General features: G+C 40.9%; 1 protein-coding gene across 1 annotated transcript in view; it reads left to right on the top strand.

Annotated features, from left to right (window-relative positions):
• The first annotated feature begins 5,358 nt into the window (after positions 1-5,358).
• STMND1 (stathmin domain containing 1) overlaps positions 5,359-11,066 on the top strand; it is an 8,268-nt gene continuing 2,560 nt past the window's right edge. Inside the window, 3 exon segments of the mRNA XM_010573187.1 lie at positions 5,359-5,442; positions 6,313-6,493; positions 8,677-8,831. Of these exon segments, the coding sequence (XP_010571489.1) occupies positions 5,359-5,442; positions 6,313-6,493; positions 8,677-8,831 (420 nt within the window).

Consider the following 11,066-nt stretch of genomic DNA (forward strand, 5'->3'; position numbering starts at 1 on the left):
GCTCTTACTGGAGAGGAAGGAAAACACTAAGTTTTGTCGAAAATTCCCATTTCCTACTTGTCAGACTTTCCTTAAACAACCCCATGTTCATGAGAAACTTGCAACCCCAAAGAGAGACTTAAGCACCCCTATTCCTAACACCAATTCCAGCAGGGATTTAGCACTATTCACTTGAATAGCAATCAGTCAGGGAGACTGAAACAATAACATATGTGAAACAGCTTGAGTCTTGAGGATGTGAACTATACAGAATTAGTTAACAGAAATTTTTTTTAAACCCACACACTCACCATAACATTCATTTAGTAAATCTGAATAAAAACTGTATTCAATAGCAACACAATCTGCATGTGAACGTTCTGTGAAGAGAAAGACTAAATTCCATGAATCAATAATTTGTTTCAATTGTCTTGGTTCTGTTTACTATCTACACTATGCTTGATGAATCTCAACTTATTAACATTGGACATCCTCTGTTTTAAATCTCTCTCTAAGGCTCTGAGTGAACAAGGCCTGTGCTTACTTTGACTTCAAAGAGAATTAAGCATCTGCAGAAGTGTCTTCCAGACTGAGCTGCACTTTATTAGCTCTGTCAGAAGTTTATAGAAGAAAAAAAAAAAAATCACCACATCATCTCAATTTGAGACAAGAGACCCTTCATTTAATATATATAATATTTTGCAAAACAGTACTATTTATACAATGTTGGAATCATACGTATTGTTGTAGTTAAAATTAGCCTAATAGCTATGAAATATTTGTTATTACCATTACAATGTTGGCCTGTTGATTTTTAGTACTGACAGAGCTGCCTGAAATATCTACCGCTTACAACATTTGTTCTAGCTAAAGAGATTTGATAGAATTTGCTATTCAACTGCAACCACTTCCCACTCATAAAACTGATGCAAAGAAGGGAAAAAACAGCTAGTGGGATCCAAAGACATAAACACTTTTACTTATAACTCTGTAAAGAGAAATCCCTCTCTCTCCATATGGTTTTCTCTTGGCTCTTAATCATCTTTTCATTGGCTTCCAGCTGGCTGTCTCACTATCATCTAGCAGTATCACTAGCAAGATCAACTTGTTATGCCAAAGCCAGGCACAGAAAGATGAGAGCTGCAGAGTAGCACAATTGGATGCAGCAATCTTTACTAGGGGCAAATCTAGCATAAATGATGCATGGTGAGGTCACTTCACTTGCCTCAGCAGAGCAACCACTGCTGCATTCCCGAAACACAGCAGCAGGTCTGCATTTGCACTTTTTAGTAGTGGGAGTGAAGAACGACTACTACAATTGAAGCTACAGGGAAATTCTGCAGGCAGAAGTGTAATTACCTGAGTGGAAGTTCTGGCAGAAAACCCAAACCTCTTTCTCTCCTTAAATAGAAACAAATGCTGTGCAGTCACCATGGAGAGATTACGTACAGCATTTGAATCACATGCAGCACTGAAATACAACACACACACAAAAGAGCCAGCCATGGAGCTGGTTTAGCGAAGCACAACCAAGTCAGCTCTCCATTGACTACAGCCACCAGTCAGTGGCTCCCCTTCTAGCCATCTTCCCCTTCTCAGTCTTACAAATACAAAGCTGTATGCCAAAACTCAGACTCCACATTAAAGGCCAGCTCTGCAAGCTGTTTAGCCCAGCTGGGAGGTACCCAGAGCCTGACACGGAGAAGGCAGAGACGAATGCCCTGACAAATTCATTCACTACCACCCAGGTAAGATTTCAAACTGGGAATAGAAGAAAGCCTCAAGGAAAGAAACATCATACAGTGCCTGTCTGTGAAAGTCTACTTGGATTTAGCTAAGCAGCCGGTCTTTGAAGTGCAGCAATTCTTGCACAGTCTGTAGAGGCTTTGACTTCAGTTGCAGAAATTCTCAGTTTTGGTCCACGTCCAACATCTCTGGTTTCCAGTCACCTCATGCAGCCAAGCCCACCTCCTCATCTCTCTCCCTATTCCTTCCCCCTGCCCACTCCACAACCCAGCTCGTTTTCTGTCTTCTGCCCCCACCAACCTTCAAGACTCAACCCCAGCCGCAGCCCCCATCTCCTGGGGTGGATTTTTCCCCTCCACTCCATCACCCATGTCTATAGTGGAGAGCTTCCTCCTCGGGACTGCAGCAGGACCCTGGGAGAGAATCACTAGAGCACAGGGAAAATGGGCACTCTCTTCCTTCCTCAGGCACAGCATGGGCTGCAGCCTTTCAGCGTCCTTTTGGCCTCAAACTCTCCTCCAAACAGCTACTTGTGCTCACTAATAGTTAGGGCACTTCCTCTGCAGCCGCCCAACTATTCAGTCCTATTTTCAAAGGAAAATATTGCTGCTCAGAGTCCCTGAAAAATCCACCCTGTCGCTTTCTATTGTTTGAAGTCAGTAGGAATGTTGTCAGAATAAAAACGTCAGAAATTTGCCTCTCTCCTTCAAATCAGCCAAGCTTTGTTTTGTTAATAACTTCAGCCAGCCTCCGAGCCTTAGGAGAGTGCTTTTTATCTGCGTACATGTCAGACTGGTGATACTACATGGGAATCTTTCACTTACTGAGACCAGCAAAGTGTTTCTGTGTATCAAGGATGCCATTCCACGGGTAATCCTTTTCTCACCTCTCTGCAGTAGCTCACTAATCTAGGAGTATAAATCAGAGACAGCTGATAAGGTTGTAGGAACCAAGATGTCTTGTCTCCCATTCAGTTTTCCTAATCATCCTGCAAGCCAAACAGCTTCAGATTTGGGAGTTTGGAAAACAACTCTCCTCATTTTAAAATATACATACATTTCAATTTCCTCCACATAACACCACCAATTATAGAAACAGCTGTTTCTGATTTCGTAGTGATTTCTCCCCAGCATGCATATCCCTGTGACTGGCTTTTGTTCTCATTCTCACAAGACAAGGCATAGAGACCTGCACTTTTTTCCCCTTCCCACCATTACTAGCCTTCTCGCAGCTCCTCTTCCTCTCCAGTTTCAATGTTGTGCTTCACATAGGCTCTGGTCCATGGGTTTTCTTAAAGGGAAATATCCTATATTTGTATTTATGATGAATTATCCTCTATTTTTCAACCAACACCACACATCCTGGTGCCTTGACTGTACTGAAACTTGCTCATTTTTAATTTTACAGATTGACGAAAAGCTGCTAAAATGAGAGGAAGATTTTTCTATTGTCAGTCAGCATCACTGTGAGAGCAGTATGCTTTTGAAAGCCTGTAGCTCCAAATTGTTCAAAAACATACTGTTCACCATGTCAATTTAATCGTGTGCGTAAGATATGAAAAGATCAGGCTCTAAGTGTACAAGTCACGTTGAGATCCGAGAAGGTTCTTTTCATAAATATGAATGAGGGCCAATTTCATGCCACTTGGTACATCCCATGTACTCTTATTTCTCCAAACTATCACTTGTCTTTCTTTTTATGTGCCAATAATCAATTTGTAAAGCATAAATCATAAAGCTTACCTGGGTTTTGATTAAATGTAAAATCATAGGCTGTAGCAGAATTTTCTTACTTTGATAACTGACATGGTTTCCATTTTATCACCTTATTTGTATTTGAAGGAACAAATAAAAATGACCTTTTTGGAAAGATTAAAATTTTACCTATTACTTATGAACAAGTTTTAGAACTGCACCATCCCAGCAAGTGTTTAATCAGAAATGCAAACAAGAAGCTCAGCCTGTACATCACGTTCTGCCATACATCAAGCAGCAATCACATTTCAACATTATCACATACAACCTGCAAACATCTGCTAAAGAGAGAGAAAAAAATAGAACAGCAGCAGCAACAACAGAAAACCCACACACCAAAAGGTTATTTGACTGGCATTCTGTGTGAATTCAAACTGGACACAAGAATCAGGTCCCTGTTGATTAGGGATGAAAAAAAGAACAAGATTTCTTGGAGGACACTTGTTTCTCAAGAGACAATAGATGCACATTTGAGAGTTCCTTGCAGCTCTAGGATGCCAGCACAGGTAGGTACAGTCAGTCACACGCACGCACTCTGAGCTGGGTAGAGGCACTAGCTACAGCCTGGAAGCCGTACAGTTACCTTAGTGCAGTGCTTTGCACAGCCGAATAAGGCACGCTGGGGCAGGGAAGATCACTTTAGGCTCACTGCCATGCAAATGAGTTTATTCAGCTTTCCAACCAGACCAGCTGAGGGTTTGGACTGGAGACAAGAGGAACACACAGGGCTGCCTGCAGCCATCCATCCAGAGTGATCTCTTAGGCTGGAGTCACTCTGTCTCAGTGTTGGGGTTCATTTGATTCTGAAAGTGCACCAGCCTTACTACTTGAAAGACACATTAGTCATGTAAACATCTCTGTTTCACGTATATGGAAAATAAATTTGACAAGTTTTACAGAAAGTTTTCCACTACAAATCACGGTAAGGTCACAAGCTGACATTCACTTGTTACCAGGGTCTCAGGAAGTTAAAAAAAAAATAATTCCTCATCGGTATTAATAATTACTTGGGTTTTTGGAATCTTTTGATTTCATGCAAAGAGTCTGTTTCATGCGAATATTTGTGAAAAAACAAATTAATTCTTCTAACTATAACAGCTGATGATCTCAGCACAAGTGACCCAAGGCAGGATCTTCAATTGACAGCACTGTCTTAACATTTCCCTACTATCTTCTATAGCAACCTCTTGGAAGTATAAACCATGGCTGCCTTTTTTTTTTTTTTTAAATCTCCTACAGACATCTACTTCTAAGGATGTGAACAGACTCAAACAGTAATCAAGAAATTGTACAATGATCTCAAAGGACGCTTAAAACATTTTCCCTAGTCACAGCCTGATGACATTTCCTCCCATTTAAAAGTTTGCCTCACTGCTTGGAATTCCAGATTCAGGACTGATCTTTTCCAATGGCTAATGGTGCTTGAAGAATACTTAAGAAATCCAACCAGAGACTGAAATGTGTGTGTGTTTTAGATGAACAAGATACTGTCATGTAAAAAAAAAGAAAAAAAAAAGAAAAAAGAAAAAGGAAAAATGGCTGAAGATACTCAAGTGTCTTCACTTGAGTTCCCACAGGAGGTTCACTAATGCCCTGAATGACCTGTACAGATTTGCTGCTCTCAAACCAACATCCCAGCTGCGCAGAAGAAACACATTCCCTCTCAACTTCAGATGAGGGTGCCTGGACAAAGGCGATGACGTCTGTATGCCAGGACATAAGAGGAAAGCCTTCTGTGGTGTTATTTATTTTAGCAACAGGCCCTGGCAACGGTTAGACTCCATGGTGATAACGAATAACCAAGCTCCCAAGGAAGAGACTAGGGCATTCCTACTCCCTGGACTTGCAGCAAGGAGAAGCAGGTGGTCACAATTTCACCATGGGCTGCAGTATTTCTAACAGGGTCGCTGTCACACAGCTGTCTTCTGAGGAGCTACAGAACAACCAGGAAGCCAAAAGCCAGGTAGTGACTTCTTCCCAACAGACTCCGTATAAAGTATGTTAGGAGAGATCTTAGCGTGCGAGTCTACAAGGATGTATATATACAGAGAAATAGTTTTGCTGATGTTAACAAGTCAGTAGCTCTGACTCTGTCGGGGAGCTCTAAGAGAAGGGCTACTGCTCAGCTTATGCTACAGGGGAAGCAAACTCACCATTTGGCCACATGCATGATCTGCTTTTACAGCACCTGAAAAGTTGCTTTCCACAGTCTGTCCCACTTGCTTCATTAAAGATACAATTAAAGGCACTTATCTCCCACACCAGTGATGAATTACAACACTGCAGCAAGGCGGGTTTTGCCTCAAAAAGTTATTATGAGGCAGGGGGCTCGTATATATGTAAGTATTACAGGATATATGTGCACAGCCACTTTGTGAAGTTTAAACAGTTGAGTTGGCTCAAGCCCAAACACACAGAGAAGAGACAAGAATACATCCAGGCTCTAATCCTGCATTCTTTGGAGGTTCAAAGCTATTATTTAGAAGGGGCACAGGTTAACACCTTACCAAGTGCTAATTTAAAACTCAGTTTTAAATTTCTAACCCATGATCCACATACAGAAGGCACTTAAAGTACTGAAACAATACTCCAACACAGTCAACTGGATTATGGATACATTTAGGCTTAAGGTCGTTGCTTCCTTTCCAAAATACTCCAGGAGACTTTTCCTCACCATCAACATCCACCTGTGACAGAACACGGATAAGTATCAGGAATGCCTCTGTCTTCCACTCCACTCTGAACCTGCCAATTCTATGGGACTATTCTAGATACCACCTTAAATGTTTAGAAGCCCAAGGAGATTCTCATTTGTTTCTTCATTTTCTTGTAGACTAAAAATGACAGCACTGCTGGAACAGAGGCTGTCCCCTCACAGGATGGGGCAGCTTGGCCAATGAGCACTTCAAAGGATGGAGCCAAACTTGCAGATGAGACCAGTGAGGGAGACAACCCTGAGGAACTACCAGAAAGATTTACATCATCTCAGAAAAGCAGCAATGCACAAAGCACAGGTAAACAGTAACTGAAGTTCATACCAACTCCACAAACGGAGACCTAGGAGGAAACAATCTTGGGAGTCTATTGCTACAGCCAACTTCTACACCCAGAAACGTTCATGCTGCAACACCACAAGGATTGAGCTCTTAGCACTGGTTTAAAACCATGCAATAGTAGCAGAAAGTATTTCCTAGCCAATGATTATGTTCTGCAGCATGACTCAACCCTCGCTATCAGAACAGGCAGCAGGGTAGATACTTTTCTTGGCAGGCACCTAAAACAGACCAAGAGAACAAACTCAGCCTTGTCCCCAGGGGTAGCCCCTCTAACTGGGATTACAGCACACTGGGAAGACACATTGCCCACACAAGGGCTGTCAATCTGCTGCTACAGTCAGCGTTTACAGCAGAATGGTCAATACAATCCCCCTGACTAGCATCAGGTAGAGACAGCAAGTAAATACCATGTTACTAACTTTTGTTTGCAAACCAAAGTTACAGGGCCAGTTATCATAGAGAGAAAACTATTAAAAAAAATCAGAAATCATCATGACTTTAAGCAACAGTCTGCTAAGATTTTTTTTTTTTTTTTAAGTACAGGTGAACACTTAAACCCAAACTCTTCTATAATCTTAGCGACTCTTACTACACTGGTATCCTAATGGAAAAGCAGCACCATCTTTGGCACATTTAAACCCCCTAATTTTGTAGTTTAACTCTTGTTTTCTTCCAGTGCCATAAACAGCTTACATTTCACAAACACACTAAATGGAAAATCTACAGTGGTTGTCTACTCTTTGTAATAAACAAGGGTTGTAATAAAATATTTCAAATTGAACACAAAAGGAATAATTACTGGTGTTTGCTATTCATTAAAGAGGACTTAACTCCCAATGCCACAGGAGGATGCGATGAAAGGATTTCATTTCAGATTGAACAAAATTATTTGCTTGCTCTGAAATGGTGTTTCATTTAATTTAAGCTCCTTTTCCTCCCACTTGCTAAAAGATAACTTCACGGGAAATTTCCAAACAGAAAGTTTTTGAAATCATGCTTCAATTTTTTGTTCCAAGACAAAAAACCCAAACCATACCATGCCAAGATATTCCAACTACATTTTTCTCCTGAATGAATAGATTAGCAAGACCAATACAAATTCACATCACTTGTCAACATTGCCCACTCATCATGCTTTTATTTTTTGCCAAGATATGTTTTGCTGTATACTGGCTTCTGACATTTACGTGTTCTGACTGACAGCTGAACCCCAACTTTTTGGGTGAGTGGTTCAGTTATTTTAGGAGAGGTGTGGAGTCAGCTTCTACAAGGTGGTAGATGTTCTGTATTTTTGTTTTACAACTAAAAAATAAGCCAACGTTGTCATACGCACTCTGCTTATAAGGAGTGGCAGATGTCAAATAACTGCGATTTTGATTTGGTCCAAGCATTCTTCGTACAAAAGCTCTAACTTCTGCCAATAGAGGTTGGGCAGATGGTAGAACTGTCAACTGAGGGTTGAAAAACCTGATGGGTCTTGGCAGTAAAGTTGTTCGTTGTTTATTCATGTCTAATATGTGGAAACTAAACAGCCACTCAGAAGGCTTATCAAAATAATTTGGTTTTTATTCTTAATTGCTGTTTATAAATATATAATTAAGTGTTGGAATGCTTATGACCAGACTCAAATGTAGCAATGCTGTTACCACAAAAATCATAGACCATGAAAGTATACTAAAGTTTGGGTTCATTTAACAGAAGAACACGGTGATGTTTACAAGACAGCCCATTAGTAGGCTTCTACTATCCTGTCCCAGCCTGGCTTTCTCTGACCAGATCACAGTACCCTTGAGGACTTGAATTGTAAAGAGCTTCCTATGGACCCTCTTCAGGAACATGCTCAAAAATTGGCTTCACAGGCCCTCAGCACATGTTTCCATGCTTTCCTAAATGTGCCCCTCTGGGTGTAACTGACTACAGTGAGAAACTGAACTAGGTGCCTGCACCATTCTTCAAGCCACTAAAAAGCTTACTGCAAAGTTTAAGCGGTGAAAAGACCTTTGAGCAGGCCTTCTCCACTGGGTGTTCTCAGTATGTAACCTCTTAAATAAAAACTCTGGCATTGAAAATGGCATTCAGATAGAACTTTTTGATGTAAGTGCTCTACAAGTATTAAGTTTTAATGTTTTCATCTTTTGAAGACGCACTGCTCACCAGCAAGTTCATCAGTAAATCATGGCCCTTACAGGAAACAGAGAGGCAAAAATCATCAGACATTCTTGAGGAGCTGAGGATGCAGGGCATAATCAAGAGCCAAAGTACCACTGCCAGGACTGGAGAAGTGTATGAAAACAAGGTAAGTGTCATTATACAAGACAGGACCCCTGCTACAGCTCTGACCCTGCTGTGAGCACCCTGAGATTCAGTTTCCGCACACGCAAAGCATCCAAGCATATCTCCTCTAAGACTTTAAAAGCAAGTTATTAAACAACAGAGAACTGTATTACAAGGATATTAATACAACAGAAGCTGGCAGCAGTTTTCAGTTGTTTACAGCTTCTGGGCTTGTTTCAAATGGGGACAAAGGAGGCAGCAACAGTACTAAGAACTTGCTCTTTAAAAAACTCACTGGAAGTTAACATGCCACAAACTTGTTTCACAAGTCCACAAAACTAGAAGAAATACTGCTGTCAGGGCGTACAACTACACTTAAATTAAGACCTCAGAAATCCTAAATATTCACACTTCTGAGAAATCTACAATTCACATTTGATCTTAGACTAAGAAACCATTACAAAATGGATTTTTAAAAAATTATAGAACTGGTATTTGACCAAGAAGCCAGTGTCCATTTTCTTTTCATTCAGAATGATAACCCAAGGTTTGTTGTGGCTTCTGAACTCAAAGTCATTCTTTTGTTGTCAAGCATTGTGTTAAGGATCAGATGCCTCTTCCAGATAGGGTTTTGAGTACAGATGTCAGGAGGGAGAAGGTCTGTGGGGAGTCTGTAAGAAATTTAACACATTTATGGATATGTGTTGTGCAAAGCACGATCCTACCACTGCTTGAACACAGGAACAATTCAAGCTCAGACCAAGGATGATTCTGAGTAGTTTTGTCATTTGAGGCAAGCCATTCACATATCTCTAACCTCAGCCACTTATAATATTGAAGATCAAACAGAACTTTCGTAAGAAGGACTAAACAAGCAAGTGCCACCTTACAGTCTGACCACTGGTGCTTCCTAACACATTTCCTATTGCTAGGACTTTGGAAAATGGAGCTCGAAGGTCTCCAAGTACAGCTTCTCCATAGCCTTTACTTACTTCCCTCACACAGATTTTTGAGTATCTGAGAGGATTATCCCCTCTGTGGCTAAATTTAGGTAACGTACTGCAGGCAGGCTTTTATATTTTTCCCCTCCATAAGACAGGCGAGTGTCTGTTCTTTTTTTCCTCCTGTATTAAAAAGCTGTCTGGTATTAAATTACACATACTCTTCATTGACAGAAACTCAGTCTGTGCTATTTCTCCTTAGAGAATTTGTATCCTCCCAACAGGAGAAAGGCACTTTTTTTTTTGGTCTTAAAATCAGTACAGCTTTTAAAAACGAACCTCACACGTTTCACTAACAAAGCCAACATTTCCAAGTGATATTTTACATTTGAGCTGGGCCCACTGCTGGGTAACCTACAAGTGAAAACATAAATCTGTCACTAGCAGTTAACTATTAGTTCTCCCTTAGTAGCAACAGAAAATTTGGCCTGTGCTACCTCCTGTAAGAATAATTTCTTTCATTAAAGCTCAAATCCAGCACATTACCTATGAATAGAAGGACTAAATGCACTGAACACAGACACAGTAGAAAAGGTTTATTACCCAGACATATTCCAATTTACAACATGCAGCTCTGGATTTTGAGCATTAATACACAGATAAATTCACATCTGAAATTTTGAAATTGACAGGAATAAGCACGAATAGCTTTATGCTGAAATTTCAGTCCAATAGCTTCAATAAAGAAATGAGCTCACAGACCTCACAGCACTATGAAAGACGAGTACAACCAGGTTTGAGATTATTTTCACAATAATATTGGAGACAGTGATATCCTTGCAAGAGCTTTCCCTTCCTGTGCATAGTTCTGCTCCATGTAAGTACCTGCATCCCTTCAGCATTGGCAGCTTTACCTGTCTTCTCCAGATTTCCTGCCATTGCCAACACTGAAACAGCTAGCTAGCAGCCTTCAGTCTTTTGACCGTCCCTCACTTCATCCTGAACAAAGGTACTCCAAGCGGTACAGGTTAAGATGCCTTGTTATACCTGTTTCTAACTGTTACTGCTCTAAAGGAGCAGTACTTTTGAGAGCAACACTTTATGGGTCTAGCGTAACAAAGCCAAGGAAGAGCCATACATGCCACAGGATAAACCAGCCTCTACAATTTTAACAGTGGCTCTTACTCAAAATGCCAGCAGAGCCAGAGCTTCCACCTAAGATACAGGTATTCTAGGCTTCTTTGCATGATTACATTTCAGCATTTGGGGGCGGGGGGGGGGGGGTAACTGGTATTTTTCCTTCCTGGGCTTCAAAA

The sequence above is a fragment of the Haliaeetus leucocephalus genome, unplaced genomic scaffold, assembly GCF_000737465.1.
Source record: "Haliaeetus leucocephalus isolate CR32 unplaced genomic scaffold, Haliaeetus_leucocephalus-4.0 Scaffold373, whole genome shotgun sequence".
NCBI lineage: Eukaryota > Metazoa > Chordata > Aves > Accipitriformes > Accipitridae > Haliaeetus > Haliaeetus leucocephalus.